The following is a 23,900-nucleotide window of genomic DNA, read 5'->3' as shown; positions in this document are numbered from 1 at the left end:
ATGTTTGTTTTAGAATTTGCATGTGGACTAGATACCTTCTTTGAAAAGATATACCGGAGAGTGAGAGTGACTAGCAGATTTTTATTTTATATTTACAAAAGTTATTAGACACAAAATTGCTTGACTTTACTGAATGTATTTTATTGCTTTTGTTGAACAGTTTTGCTTTTCCTGTTTACATGAAATAAGATGACACCTGGGTCCTAGTTTAACACTGATAAAGAAACCTCATAGCATGACCCATCTTCATCTTAGAACATCTTTGAAGGTGATAATTTTTCAAACTTCAACACCCTCCTAGTTGTGCTTAGCGTGCAGCATCTCCGCAAGTAGAGAGTTGCAGGGTAAATCTCCAAGAAGGTGACGCTGGTACAAATAGTGCTCAACTTGCAAGCTAATGCTGCGCACTTCTGGGAGCCGAAGAAGCAACTGCCCAAACTTGTCCGAGTGTCCCGGGTGGCTCTGCTGGGTATGTTCCATCAGAGCTCTGTTCACCCTCTCCTGAGTTTGCTCTACTTGTCTGCGGTTCTGGACTGATTTCACATCTGATGCGTTTAAAAAAAAGCACAAAAAATGGGTTGAACACTAATAGCAACTGCATTAATGGCAGATCAAAAATAAGGTAGATACTTGACTTTAACAACTATTGAATTAAGAACACTAACCTGGGTTGAACAGGACAAGGTATTTAAGACAAACAAACTCGTGTCTGTCAAACTGGAGTGCCTTAAGTTTGAAAACAAGGTCTTGGGTTCTTGATACTAAACTACTTAAATTCGTTCCAGCCTGGGACATAATGGTTGACACTTCAATCTGCATCACAATGAATCACAGTTAGTAATAAGTGTGTGAATGATGAAATTAAACATACCTCTATATCTGTACAGATAAGTGTCTAATACTTAACCTGTTGACCTGTGACCAGATAAATACAACCTTCTTTTCCATGAGTGACTTGTCTGCAGAGGTGGTCTAGGACCAGCAGCTCACTCCAACAGCTTTGCAGCAGCGACATCTGATCATCCACCTATCAGAAGCACCAAGGTGTGCAAAGTAAAAGACTAAAACCCTTGAACTCTAGAAACTGCGTAGATCTTATCCTGCTGCTGACTGGTAGTGTAGCAGAATTTCCTTACCTTGAGCTCTTTAAAGAGATTGCTGTTTCTGGCCCACTCCACAAGTCCAAACAGAGTCTGGTCAGCTATTTTGCACATGATGCTGAATGTATTTAGGCAGTCATGCTTCCCTCGATTGGCCTGCTCTCTTTGCAGACTAGCCAAGACTTTGGTGCATAGCTGACCCTCATCTTGTTCACCCTCCAGGAGCTGGATAAGGAAGTTGGGAGAAGGAGTGGTTGGTGGAGGTGTTGTCTGAGTACCAGCCTGGGAAATAGCAGGTGCTGAGTTTGGTGTGGAGCAGGGGGAAGATGTTGGTGTGCGTGTTGGTGTGAATGTGTGGACTGAAAAGTGTGTGGGAGCGGGATTGTAGCTGAAGCTGGGTTCCCCTTTATCCTGCGAGTATTCAGGGAAACTACAACAAAGTCCACGGAAAGGCATGGATGAAGGTGATAGCCCTCTATGATTGTTCATGGTACAGTCCAGAGGCATGGGTTGACAACTTCGCTCCATCCCAGACGGATACATAATGTGGGATAGATGAAAAGCAGCTGAAGACGATGCATTGCTTGTTGGGCCACTTGTTTGATGGTCATTTGGAGATTGGGGACCAGGCGTTTGCCTTGTTTCCATTTTAATCCTGTAGGGATCTGTGTTTGCCTTTTGCTGTTTCATCTGCCTGTCGCGTCTGTACAGAGGCCCAAACTTATTCCTGCCACCTCTCATACGATCTGCTCTTACAGCTGAAGGCAAAAAGAAGTCATAATTAAAAGGGTTTGATACCAACACTTGTAACATCTTTGGCAAAAATAAATAAATAAATAAATAAATAAATAAATAAATAACATTACTTGGGGCCCAAGTGGAATAACATATAATATTTGAACCACATTTACAAATTTCCTGTATTGAAATTTTGCCAATTTAGCCAAATCTAGAATTAGTTTCATAAGGAAGAGATGGACATTTGCTCTGCCATGAAAATAGGATTTCCTCCTTTCAAGAAGCTTTTTCTTTTTCTGTTTTTTTAGTCACACTTAAGGGTTTCAGATATATCATAATATTGAGTTAATACAAAGGACTAATTTCTAATGATAATTTGAATTATTAAGAGAGAATAAGGTATCTAGAACAGCAGATCAGCCCAATAGATGTTGCTCAGTTTTTTTTTCTTTTGTGGAATCACGATTACCACCTTTAAGAAAAATTAATTTATAATTCAATAATAGAGGCAACCATATTTATTTTTTGCAAAGAAAAACAAATATGTATTGGTTTTGGAAGGCAATTTTCCATTGATAGATAAAATCCTAATTTGAAAACTGCTAATTGATATACCTTTTAATTATAATAAATTTTTCAGTATAATTTTTCAGTGTAATTAACATGAAACATTTAAGTGTAACAAAATCCCTGCAGAAGATGTCTAATGATGCTTTTTCACAGCAGTGAATGTGACAAAGAAGCAGAATTACATCAAAAGTGTTGAGAGATTATATACCTTCTTTTCTCATGCCTACAGCCAGACACTTCTGGAAGCGGCAGAAAGGACAACGTTTTCTTTGGGACAGGTTCATTGGGCAGCGTTGTTGCTCTGAACAGGTATAATGCTTGTTATTCTGCACTGAGCGTTTGAAGAAGCCCTGTGTGAGAAAAAAATGCTGCTAGTATGTTGATTCTGTCTGAGGGGGCAAAACCTAAATGAATCTGGGTCTCCATAATCACAGAAGGACCACATATCAACAACTTATTCCATACCTTGCAACTCTCACAGGTAAGCAGTCCATAGTGGTATCCTGACACCTTGTCACCACAAACCGGACAGCTCTCCTCTGACTCTGACCGACTGTCTGCCTCAGTCTTTTGTTCCTGAGCTACCAAAAGATAGTAGATATATCAAAATGTGTGATTAAATTTTTGACACATACTTATGGGTAAGGAAATGTATTAAGATCAATACCGCTCACATAAAATGGGGTTTATTGCTCAGCTATTGAGCAGACAAAGGATATTACAGGACCATCCCTCCACTGCAGAAAGTATCTTATCACTCATCTAGAGTTGTTCGACTTTGATAACATGCATGACCCTTACATAATTTCTACCTACACCATGTGTAGTGAATGAAAACTGTCCCACATAAATTTCTGAATCTAAAGTCGTTTAAAGTTATTCTTTTTTCCCCTGCAAGGAGTCATTGCCTTGCCAACAGCACATGTACATTTTACAAAAAGTATTATCATGAAAAATGTTTTAACAAATTTTTAAAAAGTTTCACTTTGCAATCCATGCCGTACTCACATGTTGATGAACCCTCCTGGGTTAACAAATCCTCTGGATGGCTACCAGAGAAATGGGCAGGAGGCTGGGGCTGTTGTGTGTAATAACCAGGTATGTCCATCTTCTTGGGACATGAATGCTACAGTCAGCTTAGTTTGATCTTCATTGTTGCAATGACCAAGAGACAAGACAGTCACAGCAGGAGAGCCAGAGAAAAGCCAGGCGGTGGTCAGGCCCAACAGCTCTGATGGACTGACAACTGTTGGAGGCCCACATTTGGACTTTGGTCCATAGTGGGTGTCATAAAACCTCTCCTGACTGGCACTCCTAACCAGTCAGTATATCAGGAAGCAAGCTAGCCCGCCAACCCCTTCATGGGGGACAGATAGCCACCTGCTGGAATCTTACTGAAGTGAAATCACTTCTGGATCACTGAACCAATCTGAATCCCAGCAGATAATCTTAAGATATTAAGATTATCTTAATAAGAGTCCATTAAAGAGCAAACAGGACCACTGCTAAACTACAGACATGCAGATTTGACTTTAGATTCTCCTGTATTCTTATTTTAAGGTTTGCTAATTGTGAAAAGCACGCCTGCTTTCCAAAACATACTTTAACGTTTATCCTGTTTAAAAACGATGATTAAATTACTAAATCTCCAAATTGTGCTGAATATTAACATTTTAATAATACTGCAAAAAGATTGCTCAATATGTGGGTTCAGTTTTCTTCTTGCTTGCTTGATTCTCAGCTTCTTCCTTTTCTATAATTGCTATTGGGTTTCAGGGTGAAAGTGGAATTATTTCTAAATATCACCAACAATGATGATAAATGTGGTTATGTATTACCATTCACAATATCATTGTAGAATAGCTCACTTACAGATGAATACATAATTTTCCACCTTTCTGTTTTTTGTTATTCAAAACAGTCAACATTAGTTTAGCTGTTGCATAGCTATCAATTTCTGCAAAAAAAAAAAAAAAACAACAAACAAACAAAAAACAAACCTGGTAATAATTGTCTATTGCACTACCAGCTGTATGTTTTTTATTTCTATTGAACATGAAACACTTAAATTTAGTGAAAATAATGACAACTGCTTCAATCTGCTGTAATGCAATTGAAAGTATTTATGGAAAACTGCATAGTTATAATTATTTATTTGAGGTAAGTAAATAAAAGATATATACTTTGTCCTGCATAGTAGTAATATTGCAAAAATAAAGCTATGGTCTCTAGTACTGCAGTTAATTCATAAACTGAGGTTTGTAAAATTAATCCATTGCTTTTTACGGCTAGCTAAAATTGAACAAGTCTCCAATTTGCAAATAATACATGCATTATTACAATACAGTGTACAACAGGTTATGCAATAAAACCTGTATGTATTATCTTAGCCTTCCAGACAGTGGTGATAAGATACAGCTAAAAAACAATTAACACAAACTGACCCAGTCACACAGTGACGTCTAAGTCAAGCCATAACCGCAGCTAAGGTGTATGGTTACCATGGATACTTTCAAATATTATACAACATTGCATGCTAAGTTCTTTATTTGCTCATTTTAAACTACATATTTAGCTTGATGTAATATAAACATAGCTTTCATAAAATTGGTCAAGTTTTTATGAAATCAAAACTTGACCAATTTTTGTATCAGTTCTTTCAAGATTTAGTTACCATTAGTGCCATCTACTGGTGCAGATGTGCAAAGCTTTAGTTTACATAAATGTACAAAGATCTATTATTCACATATAGATAAATAAAAATACAGAATGATTGCTGCAAAAACTACTTTATTTTTCAACAACAAAAAATTGAAAGCAAACACACAAAAACATAACAAAACCCTTATAATCATGGCTTTGTAGTCTGTGTGTTCAAACAGGGTTTATGTTCAATTTTAAGCAAAGTTCAGCTACAGCACATGCATTGTGTTCAGTAAACTATGCAAATGGTTGAAGAACTGGATCACACACTGGATCCCCCTCAACAACGTACCACACCTCACAGTGTCTCTTTTTCTTGGGCTTTGGACTACAAGAACATGAAAACACACAGAGATATTAGAATATGACTTCAACATACTGGGGTTGTTTTAAGCATTTGTGCCAGTTATCATTTTATCACCTGTCATATCCAGCTGCGAAGTGGGATCCTTTCCTGTACTGTACTTTGGCAGAGTCAAGAGCTTTCGACAGTTTCTTGGAGTACTTACTGTCAGACAAGGTGTTCATGTAGGAGTCATAGTCGATTACATAGACATTCATAGCAGGCGTTTCTTGGATGTAAACCTGCAAATTAGCAAAAGTGTTTTATTTGCAGAAAGCAAAAGCAGATCTCAGAGAAAAAGATTCAAGTTTTATAACAATGTTTACATCATCATTAGTAGGTTTTGGTGGATCCATCTGATATTCTGCTGGCAGCAAGAAACTCATTGTGAAGACATCCATCCTCAAAATGCTCTTTTCAGGTATTCCCATCAGAACTGGAGCGGTCATAGGGATGTTTTGGCCTGCAAGGGAACAGAAATATTGCAAACAGAATTTGTGCACCAAAAAGAAAATATGTACACACTGTCGATACACATGGCAATTGGATAAATAAAATTCCACATTTAGATGAAGACCATTTTAATAAAGAGCAAAACATAGGACCACAGTATTTCAGTATTACTAATCAAGACATTTACCTTATTTTTGTTTTTTAAATTGGCAGTCAAGTTTTGAATGAAAGACAGTGAAGAATTGAGACCAAATTTTTTCTACAGGCTATTAAAGTCTGTTCTTTAGTTTATAATAAACAGTATTGCCTTTGTGTTTGTGCTTATAGGTCACACTGTGTGGAATTTTAGTTACAAAATGTATTTTTTCCCCACAGAAATAGCTGTAAAAAAACAAAGTGAGTGAAAAAAAATGGTAGCATCAAATCACATACTAACTTGCTTCATTTTCACCGGTGATGTACTTGTACAACTTCCAAAACGCTGGTACCATCATAAATTCCATAGAGAAGGTGGTGTAATTAGTTGTAACCCATTTCACAGAGTCATAATGCCGCACCTGAAAATTATTATTATTATTATTATTATTAATGCAATTATTTCATGTCATTCTCAGGAACATTCTCCCTCGAATACTGATGGAGATAGGCGCTAGCCCCTGCACAACCCTTCAAGAATTAACAGATTTAGACAAGAAATAGGCACCTCCAAGCAAATATAAACCATTTTTATTTTCATTTATTTGTTCTTGTAGATACTCGCCTCATATACGGAGTTCTTGCAAATCAAGTCAAACAGCAGGCACTGCTCTGTCTCATTGCAGAACTCCAGCTGGGAGGAGTCTCTGTAAAGTCAAAACATACATAATATTCTCTTGTATGCATTCACAAGAAAATGTTAAAGTAACATCTACTCATACCACATGCTGAGTAAAAGTGTCAGTAAGTCAATTTTTCATACCCAACTCTGGCCTCAGCATTTAGAACCAGCAGAAGACCCAGAAGACCTGAAAAACAAATCCTGACACACAAATGTAGAGCGTTTGTTTCATTGTTATAAAATTGAACTTCAATGCATTTCTGTTCACCAAGAATGTAAGTTAAAATGAACGTCTACTTACATTGCTGCTCACTGTCGAGTTCTCAGCACCTCAAAGAGTAATCTCCCCTCACTGACCCAAAGCAAGCATTTATTCCCTTCTGGTTATGAAAGGAAAACAGGCTCCTCCCTGAACTCCTAATACAGTCCAGACAACAGAGGCAGGACATGTGAGAAAATCTCCACAGAAGCAAAAGAATGTGGGAATACTTGCTGTCTCACTTATATAACCTCACCTTTTGTAATATATTTATGTCACACCAACTGATGTAATAATAACGGATAGATTTTGTATAATTTAATTACAACTCCCATATTGTTGAAGAAAGTGTTTTGCTTCACTTCAGACAACATGACACAAAGGTCAGCAACTGTAACCTTGACTGTAACATCATGTGTATACATGCAGTGATGTAGGTGGACGGGTTACTGAACCAGAAACAATAATTCTCTCTTTCGACTAACACGAAAATTGACTTTTTCTGTTCTGATTTGTTTTGTTGTGAAATAAATAAATGAATAAAATAGATTCCAACATAAAAGCAATACCCTGAGCAGTAGCCCTCAACTGTTGATCACTGATGGAAAAGCAGATGTTTTTTTTTTTTTAAACCAGAAATTTGATCTTTATATGTTTTTTTTTTTGTTTGTGTTTCTTGTTCCTCAGCTGAGACATAAAGGAGTGGACACAGCTTGTTGGATTGACACTTTAAGATAAATAAATATCTATCATCTGTTTTCAGAGTGAGTTAGAACATTGTGTCTGATTGTCTTGTTCACACACAGTTTTATACATCAATGAACTGTATAGGAACAATGTAAAAAAATACCTTGGATTCAGTTAGCAAGCAGACAAAAACTTTCCTGAGAGAGAAATAATGGGACCACCAAGGGAATTAGTGGCATTGACTAAATCTTTTCTTAAAGCCCTCACGATACCTGTTTTGTCCTCAGGTGAGACCTGATCTGGGCTGGGAGACAGAATGTTCAGTCACACCCTCTGCATTCAACTCAATTCTATAGAAAGATACTTTATCAATCCCAGACAGAAATGAAATGTTGTTGTAACGCTAGACAGTTTTCTTCAGAGTTACTGTAGATGCTGATGGCTGTGAGCATGGGTCTCCTGTAGTGGTCAGTATTGCAGCAACCATTTGAAAGCTCTGATTGAAGACACTCTGTTGTTCCATGAGGGCAGTAGTTGTTAGGGCTTGCTTTAGCTTCTTCTGTGAGGTGTTGTAGTATTTTTCCCGAGCTGATGTTTGGGTTTTTTTGAGGATTCCTCTCGTAGTCCAACTGTTGGGTCAGTTGGGCTTCTCTAAAATGCTTTTAGATGTAACCATGTATAGGCATGGTTGTATGTTTCTCTTGTCTCTGAGTTTTCCTGTGATCAAATCAAAATGAACAAGGTACATAATTACTCAACAAAATGACAATATATATAACTTCCAGTCCTTTTATTGTCTTAACACATGTTTTTCAAGTTTCATAACATTGACAAAAATCTACTCAGTCAGCAGAATTGGTTGTGTTAGGAATGTGCAGTTTTTCAATCATAAAAAGTGTGGGTGCTTCGAAGGAATGCACATGACCACACTAACTTTTCTCTAAAAAAAATTCTAACCTCTTAAAAAAAGAACAATTTAAATTAAATGATTATCAGGCTTTATTGGGGAGAAAGTTTTAAGCTAGAGCAACAGAAATATTTTTTCTTTGATTCAAAATGATTTCAGGAGCAGAAAATAATTTGAAGACTTTGACACAGACACAAAGCTGTTAAGCGGACAATTCAGATATGCTGCTTTGTCTAACAGAATGCTCTGCCATTAATAATGTAAAATAGCTAGAAAAAACCCAGAGTTTCATTTGCATAATGGTGTGAGCATGTAGGGTTATATAACCTGCCAAACAGATGTGAACGATTTTTCTTTTGTCGCTGAGAAAAAGGATTGAAGCAAAATGAAACCCTCCCACTGTTGCAAAACAAAATTAATGTTTTTTTTATTTTCCTTACAAGAACAAGATGTGTCCTTATGTAACAAGTGAAAGAAGAATCAGTAATGTCATGTAACATATTTCGTTAAGGTTTGGTGGTTTTGAAAGTTACTGGATTGTTTTGGCCTTATGGGAGCAGTGAAACTGACTCACTATTATCATTTTCCTCTGTATGAGTTTCAGGATGAGAGCTTTATTTTACCTTAACACGTCTGTGTGATTGAAATTATTTATTTCAGTTTCATCTGTAAAATACACATGCATTTTTATATTTGCTAAACTAATTTTTCTTTGGGCTTTGAATAATTTTTTCGGGTCAAGAGTTGTTATTATGAAATAATTTTGATTGAAACAAAGAAGTGGGAGCTATCAAATTAGAAATTATTGTAGATTTTGGTCCAGTCACTACAGAGGCATAAAAAGCTGATTATACATTATTTATTCACCTTAACTACTCCAAAGCCAGTTAACTTCTCGTTATGGTAAGGACTGTCAGTAACTGGTAGCTCCTCTTTGCCAACAATAAAATTATTTATTTAATAGGACGCAATAAGCTGAACAATTCTCAAAACAACGGGAAGGCACAAGGAACGCAGTGAAGCTCTCAGAAGAATTGTAGATTTGAACAAAAAATTGGAAAACAGCATGATCAGTTCAAACAATTGTATGCAAGGACTAGATACTAATTCTTTTCATCACTCTGCAAAGATATGACAAATGACCCAAGCTATCATTCTCAGATTAAAGGAAATTGGTTACAGTATTTAGGAACATCACAGGAAGAACCAAAAAAGACTGACATGCCACAAAAGTGAAACTGATGGTGCTGCCGTTAGTACAGCTAGCTTTACATTTTCATGGATTGATGGGGTGTGGATGAACCAAAAAGCCCCTGTTGCAAAAGAAATCTCTCTGAACTACAGTTTTTGCTACTCGTATTTACAAACCCATGCCATCTAGAAAAAAAAATATTGAGCTCTTTGACTCCTTAAATATGTTTGAGGAGTCAAAGTGAGATGTTCTGACCTCAAAACGATGTGGATTCTGACAACCATGCTGGTGGTGGGATCATGCTAAAGAGTATCCTTTAGCATTTCACAGTAACATTCTCCTTGCTTCTGATAGTAAATCTGTTCCATCTTTTGTGGAAAAAATATGAAGAAATTGAAAAAAAAGCAAATGTTCAGTATAGAATATATCTGTTAGACAATATGGTAAAAATACTTAAGTAATTTAAGGTGATCTTGAGGGCTAGTACAAAACAATAACACTTTAAATCAAATATTGCTTAGTAAATGTTACTTTGCACTCTTAAGTTCTCCCTGTGCATGCTTGGGTTCTCTCCGGCTTCCTCCCACAGTCCTTAAACATGACTGTCAGGTTTATTGGTCTCTCTAAATTCTCCCTAGGTGTGAGCATGTGAGTGCATGGTTGTTTGTCTGTCTCTGTGTTGCCCTGCGACAGACTGACGACCTGTCCAGGGTGTACCTCGCCTCTTGACCGAAGCGTTCTCTGAAGATAGGCACCAGCGCCCCACAAGGGTGTTAGAAAATGGATAGATGGAGTTCTTTCAGGGAAATCTTCTGGTGAGTGACAATATTTTTGTTGAAAAGAAAGAGAAGATTCATAACTATGGTATCAATTAAAAGTGCTAAATATCCTCTACAGAGAACAACCTAAGCAGCTTGTGTTTATCATGCTTGGAACTTTTTGGCACGGTTCTTGTTCAAATCCATTTTGATAAGAACTGCCAGCCAGCCTTCATTTTAGAAGCGTTATTCAGAGACAAACAGCTGAAAATCTAAAGGGAAATCATTTCACACGTGGGTAACAGTACGCTCTTATCCTTCCATCTTGTTACAGCAGAGAGGGTGTTGCACTACTTGAAACGTAATATTAGATTGAAAAGACACAGCGGTGCAGTCTAATTTGTTTCACTTATGGTTTAACTTTTTTATACAGAGTACTATAATGTTTCATACAAACTGAGCTATGATTGCAGTATTTGCATTTTCATCTTTATTTAATAACGATTAGGCCTTGATATTAAATGTAGTAACAGGTAAACGTTTCAATGTACTTCATACGCTGTATATTAAGTACTTATTACAGTATTTACAAATATTACTTTTGAAAATTGGTTTACAAAATTATTTTTTTTAATCCTGACATATAGTTAGCCGCTTGATGATATGATGCATATTACTCGTTTGGACTCCCGTTTTTTTTGTTGTTTTTAAAAAAAACTATTTTAGGTGCCAAATTGGATTTCTGTTATAGACACAGCTCCAAATTTCACATATTTGCTCTAAATCATTTGTATTCTCGCTCTGTAAAAATAATCTACCTCAAGATGCAATAAATGATTTGTGTTTTAGGAAAACGTACTACCATTAACTGGCAGTGTGGGAACCATAAAAGCTCACTCTTTCTGAGCCAAAAGATTATTATGTTTCATTCACGCTGATTGTTGAACAGAATATTAGAATGACGAGTCTGCCCTCCAGTGGCCAAAACAAAAACTGCGAGACTTAGTTAAATCTAGAGCGGTCTTTTATTTATTGTTTTTTTTCTTATAAAATACATTGTTAGACATTTATAAATATTTTGGGCACACAGATATTTTTTTCTTCAGAAATTAACTAGGTAAAAAGTGCATGTCATGTGTAGGATTAGACTTTAAATAAGATTCCACAAAATGTTAAAGGATATAAAAAAAAGAAATATATAAAGACGCAGTGAGTAATTCAGAGTAGAAAATACCCAAGAACAAAAAACATCAGCAGTAACTTAAATGGTCCTACAGTTTCTTTGTGTACTTGTCTCCCAAAAACTACAATTCCCATAATACATGAGCCGCTTGAGTAATCCCTGAGACTTTAGCTGCCTGTCCCGACGTTTGAGACTTCGTTTTGTTTGTTCAGTGTTTTTGCAGCAATTCATCGATGCACTGTTGACAAACTGTTTTCCACATCAGTAAGGACCAAACAGCTCGCTCCGCAGGTGGGTACCGCGTGCCAAACAAACACATCTGCCTCAGTATTTTGTAAAGGTTTAGCAGATAGTGACCTTGGAGTAACTGAAAATTATGCATAGATCACTGAGTGGCAGGTCTTGAATATTGTGCTTCTCCAAATGTCAGAAAGAAGTAGGTTTTCTACTTCTTTTACTATAGATTCAGTTTAAAACCTACACAGCATGACTAAAATAGTTGTTTTTTAAAATTCTATTGTTAACTGTTATGTAGATGACTGCAGCAGGTTCAGATGAGTGAAATCAAAAATCTAGAGACGTACAAACGATCATTACGGAAGAGGATTGGGGCCCCTGCAAAAAAATAATAAATAAAAACAGTTCTGACTTTAATCTCAGAATTCTGAGAAAAAAAGTCTGAATTCTGACTTTAATCTCAGAATTAATTTGACTTTAATCCTTGGCCAAAGACTTTAATCTCAGAATTCCGAGATTAAAGTCAGAACTGTCTTATTTTTTCCCAGTGGCCCTATTCCTCTTCCGTAGATCATTGCTCAGAATCCTTGGATAAAATCTGAACTGGAATATTCTTCAATTGTAGAAGATTTTAAACGTCTTGTGGTAAAACCTTTCTCAGATAAATTTGGATTGTGATAGGAATAATAAAAACTGTACCATTAGAACGTCTTTAAAGTCAAAAAGAAAATCCAATATGTATGTACTTCACAACAGCTTTTAAACTGGGCCAAGTCCAAGGTGTCTATGATTTAAAAAAATGTATTGTCGTATTTCAAGAACAGCTATTTATTTTACAATAAACTATGTTTTAAACTGTCGTTATGCAGTGTACTATATTCCTTTGTAGGTATGACTTATTTCTATCCTGTACCATATTTAATCCTATTATAACTAAAAATACAGCTTTTCCCTTTTGAAGAAAAACATTTAAGGATTTCTTCTCAAGGTAATTATGTACATAATAACCATGCTGACCATAATAACCATGTTTTATGGACATTTTGTAACTACTGTGATTTCAAATTGGATGATAGTTCTTTAGTTTTTACTTTAAAAAGTACTGTTGCTATTTGAATGAGTTTGCTTTTCTTTTGTTTGTTTACCTCAGTGCACTTTCTGGTCTTTTTCTTTTAACATGAAAGGGGTTATTCTCTAGACCTGTAGCATTCTTATAGCCTTATTATTATGCAACTACACTTAAAATGTACTATGCAAACATGGCAGTAGCAGACTCTGACTCACTTTGAGCACAGAGAAAACACCATTAGATTTAAGTAGATGTGGTTTATCACACCTTGAAACACAAGAAAGCCATAACAGTGTAGAAAATATATTTGAGCTTTTTTTTTTACTATTATTATTATAGTCCACTAGTAAGTCTTGAGGTCGACACTATGGGGACCAGGAGAGTGCTGGTTACTGGTTGCTCCTCTGGTATTGGCTTGGCTGTGGCAGTACGCTTGGCCAAGGATGAGGCCAAACGGTTCAAAGGTAAGCTGTTGATGTTCTTTGCTGCACCTAAAAAAAAAATCTGTATCCAGTAGATAATAAGTAATCAAAGTGAGTGATATCCTGTTTGTTTGTCTGAGCCAGTAGTTGCCACAATGAGGGATCTTGAGAAACGTGGCCCTTTGGAAAAAGCAGCAGGTGATTTATTAAATAAAACCCTGGTGATCCAAAAGTTGGATGCCTGCTGTGAAGAATCCATCAAAGAGTGCATCAACAGCATCCCTAACCGACAAGTGGATGTCCTCGGTCTGTTTCCTTTCCATATTAATATTCAAAGTAAATTTCACTTAACAAGCAAACATTATTAAAAGAGAATATTGCATTGTTGTAGTGAACAATGCAGGCTTTGGCATGATTGGACCACTGGAGTGCCAAAGTATTACCTCAATGAAAGAGCTCTTTGAAGTCAACTTCTTTGGCCTGGTGCGATTGGTGAAAGAGGTGCTGCCAGACATGAAGCAAAGGCAGAGTGGCCATATTGTGGTGATGAGCAGTGTTATGGGAATACAAGGTGGGTTTTATTTTAATGAACTGAATTTCAGACAAATTGAATAACTGTGAAAGACTTTTGATGTTCTCCTAATGTTTCAACACAGGACTTCTGTTCAATGACGTCTACTCTGCATCCAAGTTTGCTGTGGAAGGATTTTGTGAAAGTCTGGCAGTGCAAGCAATGAAATTCAACATCAAGTGATTACATGTCCTGAACAATACAACATCTTTAAAAATGCAGTTAGTCCACAAGTAAAACTTTAGTTATCTAAAAGTCTACATTGGTAAGAATTTAGAGCTCAACAAATGCACCGCTTTTAGATTTACGTACTTTTCTTTTCCTAGGACTACACTGGTGGAACCTGGTCCTGTGATGACAGAGTTTGAAAGAAAAGTGTATGAGGACGCAGAAATCATAGATCTGTCTGAGACAGATGAGGAAACGGCCAGGATCTTTCGTGACATTTATCTTCCATACTCTAGAAAGATCTTCACAACATTAGGCCAGACTCCACAGGATGTGGCTGAGGCAAGTAGTGACAATGTTCCTCTTAAATCTGAGAATTAAAGGTACATTTCCTTTTCTGTTAAAATACATAACCAGAAGACTCCTTCTGATGTAAAGTTTTGTTCTTTTCTCACTGTTTAGCAAACACAAAAAGTGATTACAGCCAAGGAGCCTCCTCTACGGCACCAGACCAACCGACTCTACATGCCCATGACTGCACTAAAGCATGCAGATCCCACTGGCAGACTTCCTCTGGAAGCTTTCTATAAAATGATCTTTAAACATGACACTGTTTTTAATGCCACATTGGGGATTCTGCGCATGATGAATCGGAGGAAGGGGAACAAATAATCATTTAATGGAAGTAGTTGATTAGGGTTACTGCAGTTATTCTTTTTTTATGTTTAACATTCAAATTCTGAATTTCTGACAATTTGTAAAAAATAGATCTTTTATTAGCTTTGTTACCCTATAAAAGAGGATTTAATGATTTTTCTTTTTTTGAACATATACAGTAGACTGGATGTATATGTTCAAATATACATATAACTTTAACTTCATTTGTTTGATTTTGGTCATTAGAAACTCGGGTGTTTTTTCCCTTAACCCTTCAAAGCCTGATAGAAGAAATTGTTCTATACTTTTAAAAACTGTACTGTCTATTATATGCTTTTGTCAAATAGTATCAATTTAAGTATTCCTATTTTATGTTATTGCATTGATAAATGATATCTTTAAAATTGGTCATTATTTTAAAGACATAAATGTTAAGTTCTTATCAAAGTTGATTAAATTCTTTCAGTATATATTGCCATTTTATTTTAGTATTTATAGTAAAAACTAATTTAATCACAATTGATTCAGATGTTGTTTTTTCTACGGAACATTTATTGATGCTTAATTTAAACCCTGGTTTATGACTATTTAAAAAAAAAAAACACACTCTAAAATTAAGTTTTTTTACATTTAATTTCTGTACCATTAAAATATTACTTCTGAGGTAGATAAAAGTGGTGCAAAAGGGCACAAGATCAGCCTAGAATTAAGAAAAAAGTTGTTTTTTAAAAAAAAATTAAAAGTAAAATATTTACAAAAGAAAAGAAAAGGTTAATATATTAGAAACATATTTATCTCGATATATATGTGGAGCATCATGGAGTTAAATTCTAGAAAAAGTTATTTCTGGGACATAAAGAATAATTTCGCTTGAAATAAAATATCCACGCAGTTATATTCTTACATTATATCAGATCAGTTTACTGTGATAAAATTTGTATTTCTCTCAGATGACTTGAGGATTGTTTAGATCATTTCTAAAATGGATGTCAGCACATTTTCAATCTGAGCCTAAATCTTGATGAGAGTTTCCATTGTGTGTTTTCTCAGTTGTTTTTTTTTTTTTTACATAAAAAATATTAATGCACAGTATATTTCACAGACTGTTAAACGGAGGAAAGTTTTACAATGTTAGCAATGTGTTACATTTGAAAGAAAAGTTGATCCCTTCAAAATTATCATTGATACCTCTGTATTGTAACAGATCTGAACTTGTCATTCAGAACAGCTGCTCTGTATATTAGTGTGATATAAACACACTGCTAAAAACAATTAAGAATAATAATAACAATATCCTGAAAAGTAGTTCCCTGTAGTTTTTATTACAAATATATTTAACAAGTTTGATAAAAAAAAAAAAGGAAAAACTGCTGAGAAATGTTGACAGTGACTTTAAACTACTTTTGAACAATTGTAGGAATAAATTTAGGTTATATCAACATGTGCTGTTGTAACAAGATTGCTAAAAAATATTCATTAGAGTCTCAGTTTCAAATAATGCTAAATGAAATACACTTTATTTCTGTCTTTTTAGTACATAACAATCACTTTAGGAAAATAAGACTTCTTAAGCAACGATCTACCCAAAACAAACATATTTACAATCTGCAACTGAAATGGTGAATGCACAAAACACTTAGTGTGACCTGGCAGGAAAGTTTTAAGACCAGAAAATTAGAAAAAATAGGCAAACCAAAAATTTTCACCTGCAAATAAGATCCAAACTGGACTGTGAAAATCAACACTTTCCCAGGTCTGAGAGACCAGTACCTGGTTCTATAATGAACAAGATAAAATAGGAAAACAAAAATAAACTCAGCTGATAACTCAACTAGAGGCAGTGTTCAGGCAATGTAACTGTAAAAACAATAACTAGAAGTGGTGAGCTAATTCATCTCTGCTCAAAAGCATGAAATGAAAATGCCAAAGTGTCTTTCTTAAAATGTTATGATACAAAAAGCCTGAAATGTGCACAAAATGTTATAGAGAGGCAACCGCCCCCATTCTACATGGCCAGGTTATATGAAAAACAAAATACTTGTTTAGCCATAATACAAGTGGTTAGCTAAATGACTGAATTTCATCTTAGAATTACGCAACATAAACACTACACAGTAGTGTTGTTTTCCCCTCATTCTTATTTCACTAGCTCACAACTTCATGAGCCCTGGACGTGGTATCTACTGTAGATGCAAGGGAATCATTCCTCTGCATGCCATAAAACACCTCCCTGAGGAGTGACAGGGCATCAGCAGTCACAGTCCAGCAGCCCCACCCTCACACTGGTCACCACTCCCAACTTGATCTCAGCTGCAACAGTCCATTTAGTCCATTTCAGGTTATGGGGTCAACAATTCCAAAAGGTTTTGTTGTCTGGTTTGGTTACCTTTTAGTGTCACCTTAAGGCGGTAGTCCAAACACAAAAAGCCAGAAACAGCGGAGGAATGTTTGAAACAAAGAGTGATATAAAATAGCAGCGGATATAAGCATAGCTTAATACATCTGAAGTGATGTTTGACAAAGAAAAAAGTATTTATGCTTTTCCACAAATATACAGAGTATAAAACAATAAAAAATATAATGTAAGGGCAGTGAAAAGCTGATTTTTAAAGGCCAACACATTTTCTTTGAAACATAAATAAAACGAATGCTAAAGGTAATAGACTCGGCAGTAAGACCATCAACAAATACTCTAGTGTCAATGAATAGTTATATAAAATAAATGCATCACACTTAATATTGTCTCTGATTTTTTTAAAAGATTATATGTAAAATTCACAGCGATTAAATGCCCTTTATATTATAAATATCCAATGATGCCAAATGTATTTGACAAAGACTTGCCCTTTGAGGCTGGTCAGTTGAAGTGCTTTAAAGACACTCATCTACATTCTTGTTCATAACACTCATATATAAATTTGTTATTTACCACAACCTAAACATAACTACGGCAGAGTAATTTTTGAAATGCAGTTGCTAGAACCATTTTAACATTATGGTGGCAGTTTATATGAGAGGCTCGAACAGAAATAAAACTGAAGAGCAGTTCAGATAGATAAAAACAATAAATAAAAATAAACAAATTCCCTTCAACAATTCACTTTTTCTCTGTTCTACTTTTTAAATGTTTGTTAGTTTTCTGGAGAGTTTCCCTAAGTCTTTGAAATTAAAGACTTGGTTTTCTTCATATACTTTTTTTAAAGAATCAAAAATAGTCCATCTGTGACAGAATTACTTCATTAAATTGTCTGTAGTTTTTTCAGACAACACACATTTCCCTTTACTTATTTATTCCTCTGCCGTATTCACTAGCAGACGGTCCTCTTATACATATTGCCAGCTCAACTCCAAAGAAAATCTTGGAAACATGCTGACAGATAAAACACAAACAAACCCAAGAGCCAGTCTTTTTCAGGTTGAGTCCGAATTACCTTCATGCAAACACCTGCATCTTGCCATTGGCCTCTGGGATTTGAGTAATTTGGGTCTGGTTGGGGACAGCGACAGCTGGGCTTGGTGTGGAATCTGACCAATCAGAGACACAGTGGGGAGAGGGACTGGACCAGTGCTCTGGAGACTCTGGAGAGGGTGTCAGATAGGGGTGCTCACTGGGCAAATTGTGGAAACGCTTGGGTGTGGCATCTAATGCGGATGAAAAACTGTGTTGGGAAGGAGGTGTTGGATAATCCTCGTTCCCTGCAGCGCTACTACTTGGCTGGGAGGACAGGACCTGAGCTGGCTGGGCTGCTGCTGCTGCTCCTTGGGTGGGCTGAACAGGAGGCTGAGAGGACTGCTGAGGCAGCTGCTGCTGATGCTGCTGGAAGAATGATGGTGGAGGCTGTGAGGTTTGGGGGGTAGGTGGAGTGGACCTTCCCATAGGACCCATGCTTGGCTGGTTGGTGATGTTGTGATTAATGAGCTGCTGTTGCTCTGCAATGGAAGGCAGCTTCACTGGGCTGATGGTCGGCGCTGAGGTAACCGGTGTGGGCTGCAGCATTGGACTGCGGTAGAGCTGCTGTTGGTGCATCAGCATGTTCTGCTGCTGCATGGCTGGACTCTGGACATGCATGCCTGCTTGACTACTCTGCACAATATTCACAACCTGCTGACCACACTGAGAGGATGGAGGCATGCGATTGTGCCAGTCAAATGGCACACTGACAGGACTGACCATGCCCATGTTGACCCCCAGCTGGCCAGAACTCAGCACATAGCCATGGCTGACATCTGAGGCCATAGAGACACGGCCCTGCATGGACATTGCTCCCGCTCCAATGTCATTAATTTGTGCAAGAGATACCGCAAATGGGCCACCTCCTTCCAACATGCTACTGTGAACCATTGGGGTGTTTGGAACAGACATGGAGGAATGGAAAAGACCTGGTGACTGCATGGCAACAGGTGACGTTGGATTGGTGATGTAGCCAGCATTGCTAGCTCCCCCGTGCGGTGAGTCTAGGGAGTCCACTGGGGACAGAGTAACAGAGCTATCCAATAAGGCACTCTGCATGTCCAGAGTTAGCTTCTTATTGCGAGCCTTTACTGACTCCTTGAGACTTGCAGCGTGCTGGCTTCCAAGGCTGGAACCTTTGGCCCCAGGCCGGCGGTTCTTCTTGCTCTGTGGGGTGTGCTTCAGACTAGGGAGGAAGGCACTGGGAGGGCACATGAGAGGAGATAGAGTGTGGCCTCCTGCGAGTTGGTGTCCAGCTGCTCCATGACTCTGGGGACTCCTTACTGTGTTGTATTCATCAAGAAGTTGTACAATATCGTGGTGCATACGCTCTAGAGCAATGTCTCTCGGCAGCCTGTCCATGTGGTCTGTAATTTCTCTATTTGCAAAGTGAGCAAGTAGCACCTTCACTGCCTCACAACTTCCTTCACGGGCTGCAAGGAACAGAGGGGTCTCCTCCTGAAAAACAGACAGAAAGCTCATAAAAATTAACAAGCTGTCAAATACTAACATATGCATTATGTATGGCTTCCATGCCTATGTTTTTAAAATTACCTTCAGATCTTGCATATCTTTGTTGGCGCCATTTTTCAGCAGAGCAATAGTTGCATCTACATTGTTTACAGCTGCAGCCCAATGCAAAGCAGATTTACCTAAAAGAGACGTCAACCATTACGATAAAATGTTTTGGTTTTGCTGAAGTATTATCATGAGTTTAAACCAAATGATTTGGAGATCTGAGACTTACCCAATTCATCGACTGCATTAACATCTGCATGGCATGTAATGAGTTCCTCAACCATGCCTTCCACTGCCAGTCGTGCTGCCAGGATTAGAGCAGTAGAGCCATCGTACATACGGGAGTCCAGATCAGTGGCGCGATTTCGAATCAAAATCTAAATGAGTGGAAAGAATGGGAAAAAACCTTTATAGTTATAAAATACATTTTGGGAAAAAGTAAAAGATTTTTGTACTGCTAATGTAATTAACAAACACAATGTCCTAATAACTGATTACCTGGAAGACACCCTGTGCATCTGCAGCCACAGCAGCATGTAGCGGTGTTCGTCCCGTGTTGTCTTGAGCATTGGCGTCTGCTCCGGCATCCAGCAGGCGCTTTGCAGCATCAGCACGTGCGTAGCGAGCAGCCAAGTGGAGTGCTGTCTCACCGGTACGGTCTGTTTGAGCAGCGAGCGATGCACCCTGGTAGATTAAGTCAGAGATAATGTTGGCAGAGCACTCTTCACTCTCCTCCTCCTCTGTCACCTCAGGTTCTAGGCCGCCTCCACAGAATGATGCCAGCATCAGAGGTGTAAAACCATCTAGGATGTGGACAAGTGAAAAAGAAAATAGTTAGTCATTTCAAATGACCACCACAATGATTTGTGAAGAAAGATTAAAATGTATTGTCAAAAGACAGCTTTCACCCTAAAATGAAACTTCTACACCAACCTGGGCCTCGGACATTAACGTCCATGCAGTCACTTTCAAATTCTCCTTGAGGTGGTGTGAGGGCTATCGTGGGTGGTACACGGATGTCTGCAGCTACGAGATGGTGCTGGGTCCACTGTCTGCAGTCCACTGCATCTTCGCTGTCTGAGAGCATGCTCGGCTCCTCAACCTGAATTTATATAGAAATTTGGTAATACAAATTCTCGCACTAGTGTCAATTTAAAAAGATGCACAATATTTACAGTAAGAAAAATTTGTGTGACAAACCTTGAGTCGTTTGGCTTCTGGGCAATCTGAGTCCATCCACTGATCACTGTGATCACCGAGGAGAGATTCCTCAACTGTTTTTGGCATGTGTCTGATTACAAATCAAAAAATGCAACAGCATAAGTTCCAGGAAAACCACTGAAGCTCAAAAGTGATTCCTATGGTAATAACTCCAAAGTGTTTTAAGTTCTATTTACAAATAACTTACTTCAGTCCAAGAGCATCTTGACCCACAGGTTCCCTGCGGTTTTTGTTACTGCTGGGTTCCTTCTTAAGAAAGAAGCCTTCGGGGAACCAAAGGGTGCTGTGTTCACGCTTCCGACGAGTTATCAACATGCCAATCACAAGGATGACCAAAATAAAAATAAACACTAAACATGGAACCATCCATCGGGTAAGTAGATACCACCATTCCGTTGGTGAAATGGGATCAACGGGGATCTTTTCTTCTGTTGTGGAACAAGAAAGCTTGGATTTGCATATGCCTCATTAGAGTGATTCATCAATCTTGTGTTAACTCAGAATTCACACTTGCCTCTGACTTCTCGAAGAGGATAAGGGAAGTCGAGCATTTCTGTTGCAGATAGAGCTCCAAGATAGTCTGCCGCACTTTTAGCTGTTGGGAAACAGTCCTCTGAATCCCGAATGCACAAACGGTTGTCTATCTCCAGATAGACTATGGACCTACAAAAAAAGACATAGGAAAAGGTGTTTTGTGTACAGAGCAATCCCCAGGTAATGATTTATCTTTTATATTTACAGTGTCTTTCTAACCCAACAACTTCATGTTGATGTCCAAGTTCTCGTTTGAGGCGTGCCTCTCGACGGGTGTAGGGAAGAATCATTGCGTCTCCATTTTTGTCCAATCTGAAGCGTACTGAAGTGTGCAGGATAGCACTCAATTTCTGCAAAAAAGCTTTGCCAGTAAGGAGTAGCTTGTCTGGAGGCAGAAGGACGACCAACACCAAAACACCATTGGCAAGATCCTCTGGAACCGTCTCTGCACAATCTAAGCCATCCCAACCACACTCTTCTGTGTTGCAGCCCTGGTCACACTGACCATCAGCATAATGGGCGTTGCAGTAACTTGCATATATTGGACTGAAGAAAACAAAAGCACATGGATCATCTTAACTATTTTATGTTACTGTTAAATGAAAGGAATCAACCTTATCAATCAAATCAAACTCACTTGCAAATTTTCTCTTTGCTTCTGCAGTCAAAGTTGTCATACAGACACTCAGGGTTGTTACAGAATTCATCACACTGGCTATTGTTGAAGGCACGCCAGCAGCGGGGGTCTGCGCAATGAGCCCAGGGATTCGCTGCCAGGGAGCAGTCACCACCATCCCAACGACAAGGAAGTGTATTACATTCCTTGTCACAAACACCATCATTGGCTTTGCCTTGACAGTCTGCCCTAGGGCAGGAGAGAGATGGAAGCTCAGATTTGCTTTGTTCGCACCGTTTTCCCATAAATCCACTTAGACACTGGCAGTGGAAAAATGGGGAGCTGGTTTCTTCAGTGCACAGGCCTCCATTCTGGCATGGCTTGGAAGAGCACCCATCATTACTGTGATGCTGACATTGGGGCCCGCCAAAGCCTGACAAGCATACGCAGCGTGTTCCCCTCTTGGTAAGGGCACAGCTTCCCCCATTGTAGCAAGACAGCTCCTGACAGGACATGCTCCTTTCACAGTTTGGACCAGCATAACCCTAGAGATAAACATTGTTAAAGCAGTTTGTGCTTACAACCTTTTGATATTGTCATTGGCAAACTATAATGTAAAATTAGATGTTTGAATACTCAAAACTATCTTAAACTTACAAGTTGACATGTACAGGTGTATCCCAGAGGGGCACTGCTAGTTACTGAACAGGCACCCCCGTTATGACAAGGCTGAGATTCACACACACTGAACCTGCTCTGACACCTTCGTCCTAAAAAACAATGTCAGTGGTTACGTTTTGGCTTACACAAACAAAATGCACTGTTACAGACCATCAAGAATGAAGATTGTCTAACCTGTAAACCCAGGCTTGCAGACACACAGGTAATCATTGGACAACTGGATGCAGTCAAGACTGTTGGTGGAACTACAAGGGTTCGAGAGACACTCATTTATGTCTCCCTCACATCTGTCTCCTGTGAAACCCGGTGGACAATTGCAGCGATGACCACCAACTCTGTCTACACAGGTTCCGTTATTGAGGCACTTGGGTGGAGCACCTCGTAGCCTCAGTGGTGGTGCACAGTCATCCTCATTAATCTCACAGAGAACACCTACAAAACAGAAGATTATCACACACTAATGAATATAGGTACTATCTATTTGACACAGAAAGTAAACTCTTTAGTGATATGCATAAGTTTCTGTTGCTTTTGTTGTTGCTTACCCAGGGTGCCAGGGGGACAGGAGCAGATATAATGTCCAACTAAATCAATACAAGTGCCCCCATTCTGGCAAGGATGAGACTGGCACTCATTGATTTCAATCTCGCAGGTCTGTCCAGTATAGCCAGGCATGCACTGTAATGATATGATAAGCGCATTATATTTGTATTTTTGTAGGTTGAAAAAATAAAAGGGAACATTTTAATCCCCTGCTAAAGTTATCTTTGGTAAGTTTTGACACTGAAGAATTGACTTGTTTCAGAATAGATAAGGGATTTGACTTACATCACACTGGTACCCGCCAACATATGACCTGCAGGTGGCACCATTGCGACAAGGTTTGTCTTCACATTGGTCCACTTGTATTTCACAATAACTCCCAGTGTAGTCAGCAGGGCATTTACAAATGTGTGTATTGCCAGAGTTGACGCAGTGACCACCATGGTGGCAAAGCTCATCTGTTTGGATTCCTAATTTGAAAGATATTTGTAAATATTTGAGT

The 23,900-nt window shown here is 38.1% G+C and overlaps 4 protein-coding genes across 7 annotated transcripts in view; 1 reads left to right on the top strand and 3 right to left on the bottom strand.

The window, feature by feature from the left end:
- Positions 1–120: 120 nt before the first annotated feature.
- On the bottom strand, positions 121–3,739 carry nr5a5 (nuclear receptor subfamily 5, group A, member 5). 3 transcript variants are annotated; one of them, XM_028043181.1, is made up of 7 exons: positions 3,417–3,728; positions 2,874–2,989; positions 2,617–2,758; positions 1,137–1,858; positions 908–1,027; positions 666–813; positions 121–545 (listed from the first exon to the last, which is right to left on the bottom strand). In XM_028043181.1, the coding sequence occupies exons 1-7, from the start codon at positions 3,514–3,516 to the stop codon at positions 298–300; spliced, it is 1,596 nt and encodes a 531-aa protein (XP_027898982.1). In that variant the 5' UTR covers positions 3,517–3,728; the 3' UTR covers positions 121–297. The 3 variants fall into 3 exon arrangements, with proteins under 3 accessions (XP_027898982.1, XP_027898983.1, XP_027898984.1); XM_028043182.1 differs by having other exon boundaries at positions 2,874–2,984; positions 3,417–3,725; XM_028043183.1 differs by lacking the exon at positions 121–545 and having other exon boundaries at positions 685–813; positions 937–1,027; positions 3,417–3,739.
- Positions 3,740–5,178: 1,439 nt separating this feature from the next.
- soul5 (heme-binding protein soul5) lies at positions 5,179–7,152 on the bottom strand. The gene is made up of 7 exons (XM_028043200.1): positions 7,026–7,152; positions 6,866–6,925; positions 6,668–6,749; positions 6,344–6,464; positions 5,781–5,917; positions 5,533–5,696; positions 5,179–5,439 (listed from the first exon to the last, which is right to left on the bottom strand). Coding segments are annotated over exons 1-7 (657 nt in total). The 5' UTR covers positions 7,028–7,152; the 3' UTR covers positions 5,179–5,348.
- A 3,277-nt stretch (positions 7,153–10,429) lies between these two features.
- Positions 10,430–17,083, top strand: LOC114160544 (retinol dehydrogenase 8). Of its 2 annotated transcripts, XM_028043198.1 has the most exons (8): positions 10,430–10,584; positions 11,923–12,001; positions 13,356–13,480; positions 13,583–13,744; positions 13,830–14,009; positions 14,095–14,188; positions 14,336–14,519; positions 14,640–17,083. In XM_028043198.1, exons 3-8 carry the CDS (start codon positions 13,384–13,386, stop codon positions 14,847–14,849), a joined length of 927 nt encoding a protein of 308 aa, XP_027898999.1. In that variant the 5' UTR covers positions 10,430–10,584; positions 11,923–12,001; positions 13,356–13,383; the 3' UTR covers positions 14,850–17,083. The 2 variants fall into 2 exon arrangements, with proteins under 2 accessions (XP_027898999.1, XP_027898998.1); XM_028043197.1 differs by lacking the exon at positions 10,430–10,584 and having other exon boundaries at positions 11,533–12,001.
- Positions 16,489–23,900, bottom strand: part of notch3 (notch receptor 3) — a 28,433-nt gene continuing 21,021 nt past the window's right edge. The window contains exons 20-33 of the mRNA XM_028043142.1: positions 23,684–23,868; positions 23,401–23,533; positions 23,030–23,287; positions 22,832–22,944; positions 22,196–22,719; positions 21,778–22,104; positions 21,539–21,687; positions 21,212–21,452; positions 21,004–21,094; positions 20,737–20,905; positions 20,302–20,606; positions 20,033–20,180; positions 19,840–19,937; positions 16,489–19,743 (exon numbers count right to left, since the gene is read on the bottom strand). Coding sequence (XP_027898943.1) covers positions 18,268–19,743; positions 19,840–19,937; positions 20,033–20,180; positions 20,302–20,606; positions 20,737–20,905; positions 21,004–21,094; positions 21,212–21,452; positions 21,539–21,687; positions 21,778–22,104; positions 22,196–22,719; positions 22,832–22,944; positions 23,030–23,287; positions 23,401–23,533; positions 23,684–23,868 — 4,217 coding nt within the window. The 3' untranslated portion in view covers positions 16,489–18,267. The remainder of the gene's footprint in view (positions 19,744–19,839; positions 19,938–20,032; positions 20,181–20,301; positions 20,607–20,736; positions 20,906–21,003; positions 21,095–21,211; positions 21,453–21,538; positions 21,688–21,777; positions 22,105–22,195; positions 22,720–22,831; positions 22,945–23,029; positions 23,288–23,400; positions 23,534–23,683; positions 23,869–23,900) is intronic.

Source organism: Xiphophorus couchianus, chromosome 16 (genome assembly GCF_001444195.1).
Source record: "Xiphophorus couchianus chromosome 16, X_couchianus-1.0, whole genome shotgun sequence".
In the NCBI taxonomy this organism is placed as follows: domain Eukaryota; kingdom Metazoa; phylum Chordata; class Actinopteri; order Cyprinodontiformes; family Poeciliidae; genus Xiphophorus; species Xiphophorus couchianus.
The sequence above is the reverse complement of the archived record's forward strand: the minus strand, read 5'-3'. Positions and strand labels throughout refer to the sequence as shown.

Bases quoted from the DNA above. Each gene is read 5' to 3' on its own strand.
- nr5a5 (XM_028043181.1), bottom strand. From the start codon at position 3,516: ATGGACATACCTGGTTATTACACACAACAGCCCCAGCCTCCTGCCCAT. The intron at 2,759-2,873 runs GTATGGAATAAG...TTTCTCACACAG, and splicing joins TTACCTGTGAGAGTTGCAAG to GGCTTCTTCAAACGCTCAGT. The intron at 1,859-2,616 runs GTATATAATCTC...TTTTGCCTTCAG, and splicing joins TGTAGGCATGAGAAAAGAAG to CTGTAAGAGCAGATCGTATG.
- soul5 (XM_028043200.1), bottom strand. The intron at 6,750-6,865 runs GTATGAAAAATT...TTGACTTTACAG, and splicing joins AATGCTGAGGCCAGAGTTGG to AGACTCCTCCCAGCTGGAGT. The intron at 5,440-5,532 runs GTGATAAAATGA...ATGTTCTTGTAG, and splicing joins TTCGCAGCTGGATATGACAG to TCCAAAGCCCAAGAAAAAGA.
- LOC114160544 (XM_028043198.1), top strand. From the start codon at position 13,384: ATGGGGACCAGGAGAGTGCTGGTTACTGGTTGCTCCTCTGGTATTGGC. The intron at 14,189-14,335 runs GTGATTACATGT...TTCTTTTCCTAG, and splicing joins GCAATGAAATTCAACATCAA to GACTACACTGGTGGAACCTG. The intron at 14,520-14,639 runs GCAAGTAGTGAC...CTCACTGTTTAG, and splicing joins CTCCACAGGATGTGGCTGAG to CAAACACAAAAAGTGATTAC.